Here is a 19577-nt window from a genome sequence, read left to right on the forward strand (position 1 = left end):
GTTTTGGGTTCTGGTATGCTTCCAAATATATTGCCTCGGGTCATGTTTGTAACAAACTTTTTAGGACTATTTTTGAGGAAGAGGATGAGAAGGGCTTGCAAAAAAGATAGAGAGTGGGTGTCCAACCTTGTTCTACCATAGACATAGGGAAGATTTTTGTAATTTAGTTTTCCTTGTTTCTTCATTTCAGTAAGTCTGAAGTTTGAAGAACCATGTTCATTTCTTTTCAGGGATTCTATGCAATGGCCTAGTACTCGTGTGCCTGTATCTGTATGTGTGATGGCATTCATTTTGAAGGTTCAAATGCAAGAAATAGCAACATCCTTTTATTTATTTGTTTATGATAGCATTATACTTTTAGTATCTTCCTATTGCAACATGTTACTTTGAAAAATTTATTAGGTTATAGAATATTGTCATCCGAACCCAAAGCAGTTTTTATAGTATGGCGTCCTAATAAGAAAAGAAAAACTGAAAGTACAACGCTATAATCACAGATCACATGCTTAGTCCCTAAATTTTTTCTTGATGCAAATGGTCCTTGTGGTTTCAATTTCTTGCATCTTAAGGGTAAAAGGCATTGACCACAAAGCAACACAAAAAATGACGACCTCTGCAATAGTTTACTTCCGAAAAGACAACTCATGAAGATTATATGTATCTTTTTCGATTTTGGTTCTCAAGGATGAAAAATAAAAAAGCGATTCTCCAAATAACCAATGAAAAAAATAGAGATTCAAATGAGGTCTGTACGAACAAGTAGCAGCAAAACACTGAACCGTGAGAATCATGGCAACTCAACAATCACATTTTAGTCTTTTCTTTCAATCACATGAACCAAATCAACAAAATAACAAGCATATAAAGTAATCCAAACAACGTTAGGACTTTTGCATCATATTTCTTACATGTGTATCAATCAACTAAAAAACCATTCATATTGTTCACCCCTGTTTTTGGCAATCAAGGATGCAACTATCAAAACAAAAAACGAAAAGATAAATCGTTACTAGTGGCGATTGAGTTACAGTGGCGATTGAGTTACAGTGGCATTAGGTTACCCATCTTACTAAATGCATCCATTTTGAAATGTATTGTAGCCTCTTTTTCTCAAGCATTTTCATGTCAAGGACAAGACCTTGATGATTCCCCCTTACCCTATGAATAAAGGAAAAGTAAGAAAATTTTCAAAGTTACATAAGTATATACAGATATGATACAAAATGCTATGAAAACAGATAAGACACTTGGGACGATTTATATTATGTTATATTTTCTTGATTCAACAGACTAAATGACTCCTCATGACACCAGAGTCGACTATGTTACCATGGCTTCTTAGATTCTTGATCAACATCTCTTCCAAACTCTTGAAGAAATTTTTTGCATTCTTAACCTGTTCTTTTGGTCCTATCCTAAACATCGATTATAGATTCCTTATTGTTTTGTAGTGTGTGGTAGTTTGTTATTAACATGGAATCCCCATAAACATCGATTATAGATGATGCATGCAATGCTAAGAACTCGACCCTAGTGACATTGACACATGATGGAAATACAATACAACAATATCTCTTTAAGTTAGTTTGTGTGTGTGTGTGTGTGTGTGTGTGTGTGTGTGTGTGTATATATATATATATATATATATATATATATATATATATATATATATATATATATATGAATCAGCTAAATAATTTGGGGAGATGTTGAAGAATAGAATCAAAGGATCAGAACATGTCCATAAAAATAGAATACTGCTAGGCCTAAATGAATACAACAAGTTTAAAGCATCAGCTACAGAGGAAATCAATCTATGAAGTGAACCCCTGTGCATTTGCTTAAATTAACCAGAGTTAAGGGCTGAGTAAAGTTGGGTTCCAAAAAAATGCGATGAAATTTTGGATTTTCTAAAAATGAAGTTCCACAAATTCATGAAGAATCCAAACAAGAAAAGATAAATCGACTCGATAGTGTCAAACATTTAAAACGTAAATATTTTTAAAATGAACTTTGTTGATAGACAGAATTTTTTAAAATTTGAAAGATACAACCAAATGTCCTTATAAAGACGGTTATATTTTTGTAGGTATGACCAAAAATATTTAATTTGAAATCAACTAAAAATAATTGACAATAACTGCCTAAGCTATCATCATGTATTTGACATAAAAACAAACAAAAATAAATAAAAACCGAAAGACCTTGATAACAACCAAAAACACCTAATTTAGAGTTCTACATGAAGGAATTAGGTATCCGTAATTCTTGTTCTCCCACGCTAAGATTAAATAGTTAGAAAAAAGTAGTAAAATGTGCTCCACGTAATTTGTGTATCATATCATCCCCCACTATGTTTTGACCTTGTCTTTTTTAAGTATCCACTGCAAGGTTATAACTCCTTTTATTTCTTTACATCCTAGACCAATCAATGATATGATTTATAGCATACTTGGATGTGTATGCCCATTATTCATGTCATGAGAGAAGGGTTTGGGTGTCAAAAGGTATACCTCATGTGCATCACCCGCTATGTCAGGCTTCCTTTGGGATAATGCCCTGAACCATGGTTCCTTTTGTTCTGAAAACAAATAAAAAGTAATATGTAAATATGCATTCTCAAACATCCACTTGGGAAAAATAGTTTGTATTGGGTCCCGATATATTGATGTAATCAAACATATCAAGACTTAATCAGCTAACATAGACCTATTCAGAAGGATCACCACTCGGTTGATTACATATTTAATAAAAATGACATTTACCTTGATAGCTGGGGCCGTCTGGAATGAATGTACGATGATAGGGAGACAATTGAACGCCATGCTGAAAGAATCGCCAGTTGTTTAGGATGTATTGTCCTGTAGTTGCTTGAAAAGGAGAGAGATCTCCACCAATTATGTGATTCCATGACTTGTAATAACCCAACGCATCTTCTTCTTCATCCTTCTTCTCTCCATCTTCATACACAAGACTCACCCCACACTCCTTTACAAGTTCACCATATGCCTCTGTAACAGTAATAGTAACATTGTCACCAGCCTCCATCTCATTCATCCCAAACATCCAATGACTTAATATTGCCCAACACTTTTTGCCTTTAAATCTGTCCAAGTGACGTTCGTATATCCATGTGTGGTTCTTTGTTATATTAATAATTGTCAGCATTGGCCATACAGGGACATGACCATATACAAATGGAATCCTCTCATCCAAATATCGCCATCTCTGCAGACAGCACTAATTGAGTCCTGTAAGAAGGTTGTTTGGAGATGATGATGGAATGGTGAATGATATTGATGGCCCCTCACTTCTATGCCTAAACCAACTCGGCATCTCCTCCGCCTCATATTTTGTGCTGAATATTCCAAATTCATAAATCATCATCTGCCAAGTACAACCACCTTAATTAACCATCATAATAAATATATTATATGTATCCACATAACGACAGACAGTTAAGTTAACTAGAAAAAACCTGGATTTCAGATTCTGAAGAATTAGTTCCCACGCCCCTTTCAGTAAGGAAGTCTAAATTACTCCAACACAAGCTACATAATACCTTTTCCTCAACCATCACCATTGCTTGGATTTTGACCATACCTTCAATTTTGTACGTCCCAAGTGCGCAACCTACCCAAGATGAGTAATCTAACCAGTTTATTGATAACTGGAGTGGGGACATTTCTGGATCAAATACAACTTTTTCAACATAATACACACCATATGGATTAATAAAAAGCTCCCTTAGTGTACGTGGAGGAAACTCGACTGACTTTAATTTTTTACACTTCCCCATACTAAGTATCTCAAGTCTAGGAAGGGTTCTCACACAACTGGGCATGGAATTGATTGGATTGCCATCTAAATATAACTCCTTTAACATGGATAGGCAACTAAAGTCCATCGGAAACGAATCATGGTACAAATTATTATTTGCAAGTGACAACCTTACTAAAGACCTTGGTAAAGAAATTGAAAAGGGCTTCAAATCACTTGGTATAGCACCCACAAAGGCAGAGAGCGATGTTCTTCTGTTTATACCAATGTTGTTAGCCGTGCACATTTCCAGTGAATACATATCCATATTCTTGATTCCAGATTCACCAAGATTACAACCATCTAGCAACATTGTTTTAACCTTCTTTAACGCGCCTATATTTCTTGGAAGATGTTCAAGCTTCTTGCAGTAGCTCAGATCAATAAGGACAAGTTCAACACATTGCCCAATTGATTCACAAACATCAAGCAAACCAATGCAATTTCTAAGTATTAACCTCTCAAGTACAGGGAGTTGGTCAAAGTCACCAACAGTATGAAGTTGTTTGCAAAAACTTAAATTAAGAATCTTCAGTGAACCAAACAACCTTTTCTTTTTTAAGCACAATCCGTCCAACTATAAAATTGGAAATAAGTTAGTATAGTATTGCATTTTATCAACTCACATGCATGAAAAATAAATGAAGATAAGTTTACCTTTTGCATTTTCTCAGGTCGTTGTGGATTACTATAAAAACCATAAAATAATTCAATATTGCTATATGACATGTCAAGAGCAACAAGACTCTCTATAGGTAAGTTTGAAGGTATAGACTTTAAATGAAACCCATGCATACACAAGCCTCTTAATTCCCGTGGAAAGTTCTCATAAGACCCATCCATGTGTACATAATTGAGTTGTAGTAACACAAGATTATCCATCTTACTCAATCCATCTGTTTGCAGCTCAAATGATTCGCCCAACTTCTTTTTCTCAAGCATGCGCACGTCAAGGGCAAGCCCTTGAAGATTTCCCTTACCCTAAGAAGAAACAGAATCCGAATAATCAAATTAGGGAATAAAAATATTTTGGACATACATACTACTAAAAGCGTATATGGCCTCTTACCGTTTTTTGTTTCAACGCTCTAAATGACTCATTATGACACCATAATAGACTTCGCTTCCATGGCTTATCAGGTGATTCTTGACGTACTTCAAATCTTCCCATCTCTTGAACCAACTGATGCATCTTCAATTCATTATTTTGTCCGATACTAAGAAGACATCGATCAATGAGATTCGTGATTCCGGATCTTGTGTTTATATCACATGCCTCTAATATTGTTTCAGTAACATCTCTATCTATTCCAACAAAAAAACAAGCAATATGCTTAAGCAAGTCCTTATCGTTTTTGGATGGCAAGGATTCGAAGCTCATTTTCAAGACATTATATATAGGGGAACTAATTTCTTTATTTAACCCTTCGATGTACCCTTCCCAATAAACTACATATCGATTATGTAGAGACTTTCCTAAAACTTCAAGAGCCAATGGATGTCCTTCACAATACTTAACAAGCTTATCAGATACCTCTTCATATCCTGCCTTAGGTTGGTTGGACATGAATGCATGGGAACATAAAAGTTGTTGCGATTCAATATCAGCTAAGCCTCGAAGCAAATGCCTTACATACTTGGGTTTAATGTTTGTTTTAAATAGTGCACAACTCTCTGTCAACCATCTGTCCTTTGTTGTTATTATAATTTTACTTCCAGGATGAAAACCTTTGTTTCCAAGTAATGCATCCAACTGAGCAAGAGTACTAATATCATCAAGAACTAGAAACACCCTTTTATTGGTCGGTGCATTCTCTATCATTGTTGTGTATATTGACACATCAGTAACTTTAATTAAACTTTTTTGTTGAAATGTCATTGTAGAGTTGCTCTTGTAAATCAAGCAACCCATTCAACTTTCCATCACATTTCCTTGTGATATCTTCAATGTAGCTGCTTGTGTAGAATTCACGGCAATATAGCCCATAAACATGTTTAGCTAAAGATGTCTTCCCGATCCCTCTTATACCATAAATAGTGAGTATGTCTGCTGTATATAAGGATCCATCTTTCAACCATGAAGTGATGAAGTTAATAGAATAGTCCATCCCAATAAGTAGTGGTTGAACACTCTGTAAAGGTACATGTAATCTACGGTGGATATCCTTCACAATTTCTTCAATAATCTCTGTCTCAAACCTGAAACTTGATTTAATAAGAATTACAAAAAAGAACTAACTTATGACAAAATAATACGCATAAACCAAAAGGCTTATAGCCTAATGATATCTTGAGATGGAAAAAGTGTTCTTGCTCCAAGGGGGCGAGGGTTCAAGTCTGGCTTGGCGTGGTTTAGGATTATATTAGAAGTTGTTTAAAATAAATAAATAAATGCATAAGAAACGTCAAAAAAATACCAGATTAGTTGATGCATCTATAAAAATTGATTTATGAGATCTAAAATAACATGGATTCAACTTTGTGCATCTTATTTATCCTACTATATCAAATATATGTCCATTAGATGATATTAAATAAACTTACTGAAATGCATAGGGCAGAGATGGTTTTGACACTTTTCATGCGTTTTCAAACAAAAGTTAAGGTGTATGAAAATATTGGTAAATATGTGGGTACCTGCCATTTATGTCATTTCCTTTCACATTAGCAACTTCCACAAGTGCTTTATTCCATCGGTCCATCTTTTGAGCCCATTGTCTTCTTTTATTTTCGTCCGTCTCTTCATCCATTGTCTTTTTATGCTTAGCCATTGCATCCCCAAAGCTACTTTGTTGCTTCCTAACATGGCTGGGATCCACATGATAAAAGATGGGAATGACAATATGGTTGGATGTCATACGCTGCTCAAGGATCAAGACCAATTCATCGACTCACCATGTTGAAGAAGCGTAATTCTTAGACAATACGATAATAGAAGCCCGAGATGCCTTAATTGCACTCTCTAATTCCGGTTTCAGATCTTCCCCTGTTTCAATCTCTTCATCATCCAAGAAGGTAGTGATATTGGCATGGATGAGGGCCTTATGAAGGTGAAACTATGACGTGTATCGAGACCTCTAAAACATAGAAATACATCATATCTATGAGCATGAGTTGATGAACTAGGACCATGAGTTGATGAAATATGGCCATGAGTTGATGAAGAAGATGAAGATCCTTCTGGAAGTTCAGACAAAACAACCATTGTGAGTTATGTGTTGATGAGTCTTCACCCTTCCCAGGATTTCTGAAACTCCTCCACACTTTATAAGTTTTGAAAGTTGCTTTCACCGGCTTCCCTCACTTGTGCTTCGATATCAGGATCCTGTACATAATGTCTCTACATGAAATCCAAATAATCAATAGTTACAATACGCAACTTAAGTCCCATCAAACAGTTGAAACCTAATGGCAGTAGCACTTTTGTGACAAGTTTTTGGATCCTTTAACCAATATTTACACTTTCACGGGAATTATTTAAAAGGCGGCTACTCACCTATTTGAATTGGTTAACATGCTTTTATAGCTATGTTCAGGTGCAAGAAAATATCGAACCAATTTATTCATTTAACCTACAACGTCCCTATTTTGATTTAAACATCCTCATTATTGTCTAAATGAAATCCATTTTAGGTTCACTTAGGTAATCCTCAAACAAATCAGCACCAAATACCATTCTAGATACAACTACAAGATCGGATCGACTATTGCCCTCCCTGAAAGGAACTGCAAAACATGATATAGGCGATTTCAAGCTTTCACAAGATATCAAATACCAATTAAAAGATCTAAAGGATAAAAAATAAAAATAATAACTTTCTTGACTTGGTCGTTCATAGATCTGCAAAATTAGCTAAGAACATTAATCTTATCAAATTTGAATTTCTCCATCACTAGATCTAGTATCAGCATACATCTGAAAGATTGATGGGCTAAATGATATGTTATTAGACTAACTGTCAAACCCTTTCGAAGTGCTCGAGCTAAAAATTTCTATATGAGATGAAGAATTCTCCGATGTACACAAAATTTTGTTCATAATTCTGGACTTCACGTAAGAACATGCATGACTGTGTTCATGTGTTGTGTGTTCTATCCTAACTGAAATATAAAACTAAACAGAAGTAACTGAAACAACAGAAATTTTAATCGCCTATCAATAAAACAAAAACAAATAAATATGATGTGATTTATGATTAATAAGATGAAATTGTCTTAATATGTGAAACTAAACTTGTAAGGGTGTGCCTCATAGTTACCGGCCTACCCAACGGAAAATATACCTGAAGCGGCGAAGATACAGGACGAACAAGCATGCCACGAGGCCGAGAAAGATGACCGATAATAGAAATAGAGTCAACGGCGGTATGTGGGCAGGGAAACAGTCGTGCAGCGTGGTTCTTTTCTACAACTGGTATGGGGGAATTTTAATGGGACGCCTCAAATGCCTATATAAACTAAAGATGTTCAAGCATTTCATCTGTGAAGTTAGGTTACAGAATCTATCTTTGTATCTAATCTTCACAAGCATTTCATCTGTGAAGTTCCGATTCCATTCAACCCTTGATCTCTTCCGCCACTAACTCACGAGAGGCATGGGATCGTCTAAAATCTATCTTTGCCAGTGCTTCTCGATCTCGTGTTATCTCCCTCAAGTCCAAACTTGTCAAAAACCCAAAGGGTACTAGCTGAATATCTCCAAGACACGCGCGCTATTGCTGTCAATCTTGCACTTGCACAAAGCTCTGAAGAAGACTTGCTTGTTCATATTTTATCCCAACTCGGTGATGAATATGGAACCATTGTTGCTGCCAGTAAAGTCTATGAAACAACCCTGTCATACTTAGAAGTAATCGATAAATTGAGTGATTTTGTGTGTTCCCTCAAGGAAAACATAACCTCCTCTTATCCGGTTATCACAAGCCCAACACCTTCAGTCCATACTACAATCCCAAGCCACATCACTCGTGACTGCTGAAACCATATCTCGTTTCCTGCGAGAAAACAATGTCACTTTCAACAATAATTAGCCATCTACTATAGTTTCCAATATCACCATGTCTGGCCCTCTTCTTCTGTGTCTCCACCTTGGATGCTTGACAGTGGTGCCTCTCATAATGTCACAGGTAATCGCTCCCCTCTTCATAGTGTTTCTGACTATGGTGGACCAGATGAAATACTTTTTGGGAATGGTAACACCTTGTAAATCTCTCATGTTGACTCTAAACGCATTCACACACCATTTAAAACTTTACATTAACCTAATGTGTTATGTGTTCCACAATTGAAAAAGAATCTTATTTTTGTGGCAACGTTATGCAGGACTAACCGAGTGCTGTTGAATTTTTTGCACGTTTCTTTATTGTGAAGGATCTTCACACGGGGGCGCTTCTCATGTGGGGGGAGAACCATGAAGACGTCTACAATGCCAACCTACCACCTCATATGTAACTGAATTTCACCATTAAAGCATCCCCAAGTCAATGGCATCACACCTTAGGCCATCCGTCCACCAAAGTTTTCAAGTGTCTGCTTTCCACAGTAGGGCTTAGTTCTAAACTGTCTGATATGCATTGTTCATCTTGTTCCGTCAATAAAAGTCACAAACTACCTTTTGGCTGTAATTCGTTTGTTGTGTCAAAACCATTGCAACTACTTACTCTAATGTGTGGGGCCCAATTCAAAACTCTATTGATAAATTTACATTTTTGTGGATTATCTTAGCAAATACGTATGGTTTTATCCCATGAAAAAGAAATATAAAGTTGCCACCATTTTTCCTCAACTCAAACTTTTGGTTGAGAAATTCTTTCAAACACCCATTGTATCCATCTTTACTGACAATGGTGGTGAATACATAGGTTTATCACCCATCCTCAAAACTCATGGCATCTCTCACAATAAAACCCCACTTCATACACCTGAACAAAATGGTATTGCTGAACGGCGACACAGACATATAGTCGAAACAGCCCATGCCCTCCTCCACTATGTCAAACTTCCTTTAACCTTCTGGTCACACACGTTTGAGACAACGGTCTAATTAATCATCCGGCTTCCCACACCAATCCTCCATAATCAAACCCTATACCAACATCTATTTGGTCGATCACCCAATTACACCAAACACAAACCTTTCGTGTGTCTGTGTTATCCCTGGTTGCGCCCCTATACCATCTCCAAACTACAACCATGATCCACTCTCTGTCTCTTCCTTTGTTATTCGACCTCTAAATCTGCATATAAATGCTATGACCCCTTCACCCATCGGTTATATCACTCGCGACATGTCCAATTCATTGAGAATCAATTCCCCTCCCTATCTACATCCCATAATCCCTTACATATACCTGACACATTTCTCACATCAGCACAATCCACTTCTCTATCCTATACTACTCTACCACTTGCACCTGATACAAATCCAACCCCTCCTATCACCGCCAACACCAACACCTCAACAACAACCACCGAAGACACTAAACCTACTCTGATCCTTCACCTACACAACAGCCCTCTACACCACATCATCCCTCAACCTCCTACCCCCTTTGTCTACTCTAGACGTACTAACAACACCTCCTCTCTGCCATCTCCTACTGCTGTTGGACAACCACTCACAACCCCTTCCCCTCCTCACCAACCTCAGAACCATCCACCCCAGTAATCTCACCTCACACAACTCCTGTTACTCCCTCCACTAATACTGCTATGCCACCATCACCTCCCGATACTGTGCACCCACGCAAGAAAAATCCAAAATATTTCAACCCATTATTCATCAATGCTGCAACACTTCGTCCAATTCCCAATAAAATTGAACCTCATACACACAACCCAACTCTCAAAGACCCTATCTGGCGTCATGCCATGGATCAAGAATTTAATGCCCTCGTGCAAAATGACACTTGGGAGTTAGTCCCATGTGGTAATCACAATCTGATTGGTTGTAAATGGGTCTTTCGAGTCAAACGCAAACCCGATGGCACAATCTCAAAATATAAAGCCTGTTTAGTTGCCAAAGGCTTTCTCCACCAACATGGGGAGGATTACTATGACACCTTGAGTCCTGTAGCCAAACCGGTTACAATTCGTGTCATCTTATCCCTAGCTCTCTCTCACAACTGGACCCTCGTCAACTAGACGTGAACAATGTGTTTCTACACGGTACACTCCATGAAGAAGTCTATATGACCCAACCTCCATGCTTCTCTCACCCTCAATTTCCTACTCATATTTGCAACCTGTGAAAATCTCTTTATGGCCTGAAACAAGAACCAAGGGCATGCTACATAGAATTAACCTCATTTCTTTTTTCCTGTGGTTTTCAAACATCCCAAGCTGATGTGTCTCTCTTTATCTACAATCATGACAACCTCTTGCTCTTTTTCATGGTGTATGTTGATGAAATTGTCCTCACAGACAACAACAATTCATTTATCAACCAATTTATTGACACCTTGGCAAAATGCTTTTCCATCAAAGACATGGGAAACCTTGACCATTTTCTCGGTATCGAAGTTATTCCAACCGCTCATGGCCCCTTCCTATCCCAACACCGCCACATCCAAAACCTCCTAACCCAATTCAATATGGATGGTGCAAAAGCAGTTGCTACTCCGCTCAACTCATCCATAGGTTCTCCACCCTATGGATGGCTCCCCAGTGTTGATCCAACACTGTATTCGCTGTAATATTAGCCTTTACAAGGCCTGATATTTCATTTGCTATTAATCATTTAGCCTAATTTATGCATTCCCCGTCTGAGATTCATTGGCAGACACTCAAACGCGTACTGCGTTATCTCAAGGGTACTATACACCATGGGTTGTATCTTAAATGAGGTCCCTCACTTGAGTTAATGGCTTTTTCTGATTTCGACTGGGCAGGCATTATGCATGGAGTCCGCTCTACAACTGCATACATACTTTATCTTGGCTACAATATTATCTCCAGGAAGTCATAACATCAAAAGTTTGTTTTCTGCTCCTCCACTAAGGCAAAATACAAGACATTAGCTAATGCAGCAGCTGATATTGCTTGGGTTCAAAACTTGCTCACCGACCTTAATGTCCCACAAACATCATCTCCTACACTTTTCTGCGATAACACAGGTGCAACATATCTCTATGCCAATCCCGTCTATCATTCACGCATGAAACACCTGGCACTAAACTATCATTTTGCTCACGAGAAAGTTGCTGCTGGATCTCTCACATTTTTGCACATCAACTCTACTGACCAACTTGCAGATGCTCTCACCAAACCACTCAGTCGAAGGTCGTTTCTTCATCTATGATCCAAGATTGGAGTCTCCGATGGATCATCCATCTTGTAGGGGCGTATTAAGGACCATTGATTATTAAATCTATACGATTTAATTTACCATATTTATATTATTACTTTAGCAAATACAGCTGCAAATTACTCAGTCAAAAGCTTCTAGATTAGCTCCTAGTATATCTCCTTCTCATCTGTATACATCAGCTATATAGCCTTCTCATGTACATTGATTTTATATGAATGAATATACACTTTCACAACCCTAAATACTCTTATAGAACTCATCCTGTCTTGACACTAATACTAACTACACTAAAACATGTTGATAACACTAAAATCACCAACAGCTGCATGATTGTACAATAGTATTAACTCATAGGTGGTTTGATCCATAGCCATGTATTCAAATTCAACACTTCATCGAGAAACAATATTTTGTTTTTTACTCTTCTAAGAAACTAGATTTTCGCCAACAAAAACACAATACCCTAGACTGCTTGTTCATAGGGTCACCATCGTAGTCGTCATATAAATCCTTCTATTACATGATCACCATTATTTTGGTATAGAATGCCATAGATCGATACACCATTTAGATATTCCATAATTTGGGCAATAACTTCCAAAAGTGAAGTTCTTAGGGATGACATAAACGGGCTTACAACACTTACTAGGAAAGCGATATCTAAACTTTCTGGAAAAACGATATATGGTTGCGTAATCATTAGATAGTTCAGCTTTCCCTTAATTCTTCTATGCTTTCCCAGATTCTCAAGCAGATCTCCATTATCTGCTGTTAGCTTTACATTTGGAATAACAATGGCTCCACAAGGTTTTGACTTAATCTGACGAGAGCCACTAGACCAGAGCCACTACATATATCTAAGCAATACTTCCATTGAGATAAGCAAACTCTTTTCCAAATACGAGACTTCTTTTCCCATAAAGCATTTCAAGTGACCTAGATATTTTGTTTGAAATCTAATTGTGCCTTTAGCCACGGCCACAGCCACAGCCACAGCCACAGCCACAGCCACAGCCACAGCCACATCTGGGTTAACTTTCACCGGAGACACCCATATACAACCGTAGGTAAGTCTGTAAAGGCCCATAAACCATTATGATCAAGAGTACTCATTTCCTCAATCATAGCGGCCTGCCATCCAAAATGGGCCAAAACTTCATCAACAGGTTTGGAAATAGGAATAGATTTGAATGTGGAGACCAACGCGCATGAGTGTCCAGATAAACTATCAGAAAAGACGAAAGATGCAATAAGATACGTACATGAACGCTTACCTTTTCAAAGGGAAATGGCAACATCAAGGTCAGAGAGAAGTCAACCACCAAGGGATCATCAAAAACTGGATCTACCAACGAGGATGGTAGTGCATCAGGAGAGGATGTGTCACTTATGGTACACTTGCACAATGGGTGGCCTAGCAAACTCTTGAAGTTGTGTGGGAACAAATGGAGAGGATACCTCAGGCGAATGTGGGTCATGAGTAGATATCGTACAAACTAACAAACCATCACTATCCCTCTGATTGGATACAAACACCGTGAAGAAATATTTTCATGAAATGTAACATCTCGAGAGACAATACATCGATTAAGAGTGGGAGAGAAACACTTATACCCTTTCTTGGAGTCGAGAGTAGCCAAGAAAGAAACATTTTAAAGACTTTGAATCCAGTTTAGTTATATGTGGACGAGTGTCACAAAAAAAACAAATACTACCAAAAATCTTTGACACATGATTGCAACAAAATACATGATCTATGTCAATCAGCAAAATAAATGTGGGACGTGTTAAAGAATAAAATCAAAGGATCAGAACATCTCCATAGAAACAGAAGACTACTAGGCCTAAACAAATACAACAATTGTAAAGCATCAGGTAAGAGTCACTAACTGAAACCCTCAACTTCTATAGTACACGTGTTAGCAAGTTAAAAAGGCTTCGAGTGAAAAAAAGAGAAATATTAAATTTATGTATAGGCTAGGAGGTCAATGGTAAACATTGAGAATTGCAATCTAAACACCTAAAGATCTTAGCAATTTATCAATACATGGAGTAGTAACATAACACCAAAAACTGATTGTTCAAAGTCCAATACAATTCGGGGGACCATTGCCTTTGATTAGAGGGAATTCAATGACCTCTGGTAAGTCAAACAATAGTTCATGGTTATATAAAGTTTATTGAAGGAAATGAAAACTATGAAGCTAACCCCCGTGCATTTGTCGTAAAAGAACCAGAGATAAGAGACTAGAGATAGAGGGTGAGGAAAGTTGGGTTCCAAAAAAATGTGATTAAATTTTGGATTTTCTAACAAAAAAGTTCCACAAATTCATGAAGAATCCAAACAGAGGAAATATTTTTAGAAAAGATTACAAACAACAACCTCCAGTTAAGACATTCAATTCCTGAATGCTACCCCACAGTATAAACTTCCAAAGATGAAGAAAGTTTAAACCCCTATAAAATTTAAATTTGCATGTGATTATGTAGTTCAGTTTCACGGATATGGTGGAGAAAACTCATTTTTCCAAGGATTGCAATGCAAAAAAAAGGTTGTTAAGCATGGATCATATTATTTCTAAAAATTACAAGAAGCTGAGACGAATGATAAACTGCACATGGGACAAATGTGGCAGAGAAATATCAACTGAAGTGGAGACCTGGTCATCATCTGATGAGGACTCTAATAAACAAGCCTAGTCCTAACTTATGGTCGCTAATCCGATGTCAACAAACTCATCAAAGGATCAAGTATTTGATTTTTCCAATTCTAATATTTCTATAAATGTACTCAAAAAGCATCTTGCAGATGTTGCCTCTAATAATGTAGAGAAAACGATTCAAACTCAGAAAGTCGAGGAAAATGAAATGTAGGTAAATAAATTAATGGAAGTTCAGAATGAGGAGGAGGCCCTTAAGGCAAAGACTAAGACTGTCGTAAAGAAGTACAACAGAGGCATTGTATGATTAAAATTCTTAACAACAAAAAAAGATAAATTGACTCAATACTGTCAAACCTTTAAACAGTGAATATTTAGAAAACTAATTTTGTTAATGCAAGAAAAAATTTAAATTCAAAAGATACAACCAAATGTCCTTATAAGGACGATTCTATTTTGGTAGGTACGACCAAAAACATTAGTTTGAAATCAAGTAAAATAATTGACAATAATTGCCTAAGATATCATATATTTGACATTGTCTTTTTCAAGCACTCATTGCAAGGTTATAACTCCTTTTATTTAGTTACATCCTAAACCAATCAAGAAATTTGATGAAAGCATTTTTTTGTTGTGTATGCCTTTTATTCATGTGATGAGAGAAAGTTTTAGGTTTGGGTTGTCAAAAAGTATACCTCACATGCACGACCAAGTATGTCAGGCTTCTTTGGGGATAAAGCTCTGAACCACCCTCTCTCTTTTACTGAAAACAAATAAAAAGTAGTATGTTAATTTATTATTCACAAACATCCACTTGGACAAAGTAGTTTGTATTGGGTCCCGATACATTTATGTGATCCAACATATCAAGACTAAATGAGTTAACATAGACCATTTCAGATGGATCACTACTTGGGTCGATTCATTTAAAAGTTAGAATGAGAGATTTTATTTTTCATATTTTATAAAAACAAACTCTTATTTTAGAGGTCAACAAATAAAAATCAATGATAAATGGATGGATTGGATTTAGGTTATATGAAACATTTATTTATCTACTAAAATAAATGGGTCATTATCCATCTAACTAAAAAAGTTGGGACATGGGTCAGATCATTATACATAAGACATGACAATAAAATATTTAATAAATGACGTCTACCTTGATAGTCGGGGCCTTCCGTAATGAATTTACGATGATAGGGATACAATATAATGCCATGTGAAGAAAACCGCCCTTTTTCTAAGATGTATTCTCCGGTTGTTGTTTGAAAAGGAGAGAGATCTCCACCAATTATGTGATTCCATGACTTGTAATAACCCAATGCATCTTCTTCTTCATCCATCTTGTTGTCTATATCGTCATACACAAGACTCACCCCACACTCCTTTACAAGTACATAACGTCGCTCTGTAACAGTAATAATAATGTGGTCACCAGCATCCATTTCATTCATCCCAAACATCCAATGACTTAACATCACCCAACAACACTTTCCACCTACATTAAATCTGTCCTTGTGACGTTCGTATATCCACGTGCGGTTCTTTGTTATATTACTAACTGTCATCATTGGCGTCCTAAGGAAATGACCAGCAAAGGGATATATCTCATCAAAACCTCGCAACCTCTGCAGAGAACAGAAGTTGAGTCCTGTAATTTTGTTTGGAGATGATGATGATGATGATGGGATGGTAAATGATATTGATGACCCCACACTTCTATGCCTAAACCAACTTGGCATCTCCTCCGCCTTATACCTTGTGCTGAATATTCCAAATTCATAAATCATCTGCCAAATACAACCACCTTAATTAATCACCATACCAATTATATTATATGTATTCAAATAAAGTAAGACAGTAAAGTTAAATAGACAAAACCTGGATTTCAGATTCTGAAGAATTAGTTCCCATGTGCCTTTGGTTAAGGAAGTCTAAATTAGTCCAGTCCAATCTATGTAATACCTTTTCCTCAACTCTCACTATTGGTTGGATTTCGACCATGCCTTCAATTATCCAAGATGCATCATCTGACCCATTTATTGATAATTGGAGTGGGGACATTTCTGGATTAAATACAACTTTTTCTATATCATACAAATCATGAGGATTAATAAACAACTTTCTTAGTGTACATGGAGGATACTCGACTGACATCAATTTTTTACAATTATCCATACTAAGTATCTCAAGTCCAGGAAGGGTTCTCACACAGCCTGGCATGGAATTGATAGGATTGCGATCTAAATATAACTCCTTTAACATGGATAGACAACTGAAGTCCATGGGAAGGATTCATTGGACAACTTGTTTTTCGCAATTGACAATGTTACCAAAGACCTCGGTAAAGACATTGCAAAGGACTTCAAATCATGTGGTATAGCACCCACAAAGGCAGAGAAAGAGGTTCTTTGGTTTATGCCAATGTTGTTAACCGTGCACATTTCCAGTGAATCCATATCCATATTCTTGATTCGAGATTCACCAAGATTACAACCATCAAGCAACACTGTTTTAACCTTCTTTAACATGCCTATATTTCTTGGAAGTTTTTCAAGCTTCTTGCAATAGCTCAGATCGATGAGGATAAGTTCAACACAATGCCGAATTGTTTCACAAACATCAAGCAAACCAATGCAGTTTCTAAGTATTAACCTCTCAAGCACAGGGAGTAGGTCAAAGTCACCAACACTCTGAAGTTGTTTACAGAAACTTAAATTAAGAATCTTCAGTGAACGAAATAACCTTTTCTCTTTTATGCATGATCCATCCAACTACAAAAATAGAAATAAGTCAATATAGTATTAGTTTCATCAAATCACATGCATGAATAATAAATAAAGATAAGTTTACCTCTTCTCAAGTCGTTGTGGATTACTATAACTGACAAATGATTCAATATTGCTATATGACATGTCAAGAGCAACAAGATTCTCTATAGGTAAGTCTGAAGGTATAGACTTTAAATGAAATCCCTGCATACACAAGCCTCTTAATTCCTCTGGAAAGTTCTCATAAGTCCCATACAAGTGCACATAATTAAGTTAGTAGCATAAGACTATACATGTTACTCAATGTATCTGTTTTCAGCTCAAATGATATTCCCAACTTCTCTTTCTCAAGCATTCGCATGTCAAGGGCAAGGCCTAGAAGATTTCCCTTACCCTAAGAAAAAACATAATGAAAATAAACAAATTAGAGAATACCAAATATTTTGTACATGCACACTACTAAAATCATGCATGGCCTCATACCTTTTTTTGTTTTAACACTCTGAATGACTCCTCATGATACCATACACGACTTCGCTTCCATGGCTTGTCATGTGACTCTTGACCTACAACGAATCTACCCATCTCTTGAACCAACTGATGCATCTTCAATTCATTATTCCGTCCAATACTAAGAAGACATCTGTCAATGAGATTCGTAATTCCGGATCTTGTGTTTATATCACAAAACTCTAATATTGTTTCACTAACATATCTATCTGTTCCAACAAAAAAAACAAGCAATATGCTTAAACAATTCCTTATCGTTTTTGGATAGCAAAGAGTCAAAGCTCATCCTCAAGACATTATTTACAGGGGAACTAACTTCTTTCTTTAGCCCTTCCATGCAACCTTCCCAGTACCCCACATCCAGATTATGCAGAGACTTGCCTAAAACTTCAAGAGCCAATGGTAGTCCTTGACAATACTTCACAAGATTATCCAACACCTCTTCAAAACCTGCCTTGGGATAGTTGCACATGAATGCATGAAAACAAAAAATTTGCCTTGACTCAGTCCAATTTAAACCTTCAAGGAAGTGTTTTGCATGCTTGGGTTTAATGTTTGTTTTGAATAGTACACAACTTTCTGTCAACCATCTGTCCTTTGTTGTAATTATAACTTTGGTTCCGGGATGAAAACCTTTGCTTTCAAGTAATGCATCTAACTGAACAAGAGTACTGATATCATCAAGAACTAGAAACGCCTTTTTACGGGCTAGTGCATTCTCTATCTTTGAGGTGTTCACTGAAACATCATAAACGTGAATTGAACTTGGTTTTGAAATTTCATAGCAGAGTTGTTTTTGTAAATCAAGCAACCCATTAAATTTTCCATCACATTTTCTTGTGATATCTTCAATAAAGCTGCTTGTTTGAAACTCACGAGAATATAGCCCATACACATGTTTGGCTAAAGATGTCTTCCCGATCCCGCCTATACCCGAAATAGTGAGTATATCTGCCATATGTGAGGATCCATCTTTCAACCATGATGTGATGAAGTTAATGGAGTCGTCCATCCCAATAAGTAGTGGCCGAATACTCCCTAATGGTAAATGTAATCTATGGTAGATGTTCTTCACAATTTCTTCAATAAACTCTGTCTCAAACCTGAAGCTTGATTTAATAAGAATTACAAAAAACAATCCAAAAAACTAACAAACCAGATTTTGGAGATTTTATTTATATAAAGATCCAAATCAAAATTATATCACAAGTGATAGTGTTAGATATATGTAGAATAGGGTTTATTTGCGTTTAGGTTACTTTATTTGTATTTTCCTGTTTTAGGTACACTAGTTGATTTATAAATGAGGTTTTAACCTCTTTATCAATGACAAGATAATATTCCAGAAATCTGATTCCTTAGCAACAACTATTAGTTTTAAAGTTTTAATTAAGTTCTTCCCATCAAACCATATTGTCTTCATTCTAAATTTCTATCCATATACATATCTAATTTGTAACGTCATAAACATTTTTTTATAATAAGACCAAAATTACCAATGTAATA

At 36.6% G+C, this 19577-nt stretch overlaps 2 protein-coding genes across 5 annotated transcripts in view; both read right to left on the minus strand.

The window, feature by feature from the left end:
- Positions 1-862: 862 nt before the first annotated feature.
- LOC145162636 (disease resistance protein RUN1-like) overlaps positions 863-19577 on the minus strand; it is a 21965-nt gene continuing 3250 nt past the window's right edge. The window contains exons 3-15 of one of the 4 annotated variants that reach the window (XM_079081724.1): positions 18045-19174; positions 17855-17955; positions 17644-17765; positions 16672-17564; positions 15950-16580; positions 15483-15550; positions 6457-7159; positions 4889-6018; positions 4477-4800; positions 3479-4396; positions 2766-3387; positions 2514-2581; positions 863-1158 (exon numbers count right to left, since the gene is read on the minus strand). In XM_079081724.1, the coding sequence (XP_078937850.1) occupies positions 3241-3387; positions 3479-4396; positions 4477-4800; positions 4889-5731 (2232 nt within the window). In that variant the 5' untranslated portion in view covers positions 5732-6018; positions 6457-7159; positions 15483-15550; ... (3 more) ...; positions 17855-17955; positions 18045-19174 and the 3' untranslated portion in view covers positions 863-1158; positions 2514-2581; positions 2766-3240. Of the gene's footprint in view, positions 1159-2513; positions 2582-2765; positions 3388-3478; positions 4397-4476; positions 4801-4888; positions 6019-6456; positions 7160-15482; positions 15551-15949; positions 16581-16671; positions 17565-17643; positions 17956-18044; positions 19175-19577 lie in introns of all 4 variants that reach the window. The other 3 variants (XM_079081736.1, XM_079081731.1, XM_079081720.1) reach the window with 3 other exon arrangements.
- Positions 7085-19577, minus strand: part of LOC145125070 (disease resistance protein RUN1-like) — a 13990-nt gene continuing 1497 nt past the window's right edge. Inside the window, exons 2-10 of the mRNA XM_079060565.1 lie at positions 18705-19174; positions 18414-18521; positions 18045-18280; positions 17862-17955; positions 17679-17737; positions 17124-17564; positions 15950-16580; positions 15483-15550; positions 7085-7159 (exon numbers count right to left, since the gene is read on the minus strand). Of these exons, the coding sequence (XP_078916691.1) occupies positions 7085-7159; positions 15483-15550; positions 15950-16580; positions 17124-17564; positions 17679-17737; positions 17862-17955; positions 18045-18280; positions 18414-18521; positions 18705-19174 (2182 nt within the window). The remainder of the gene's footprint in view (positions 7160-15482; positions 15551-15949; positions 16581-17123; positions 17565-17678; positions 17738-17861; positions 17956-18044; positions 18281-18413; positions 18522-18704; positions 19175-19577) is intronic.

Source organism: Lactuca virosa, chromosome 1 (assembly GCF_052849685.1).
Source record: "Lactuca virosa cultivar CGN04683 chromosome 1, Lactuca_virosa_CGN04683_v6, whole genome shotgun sequence".
In the NCBI taxonomy this organism is placed as follows: Eukaryota; Viridiplantae; Streptophyta; class Magnoliopsida; order Asterales; family Asteraceae; genus Lactuca; species Lactuca virosa.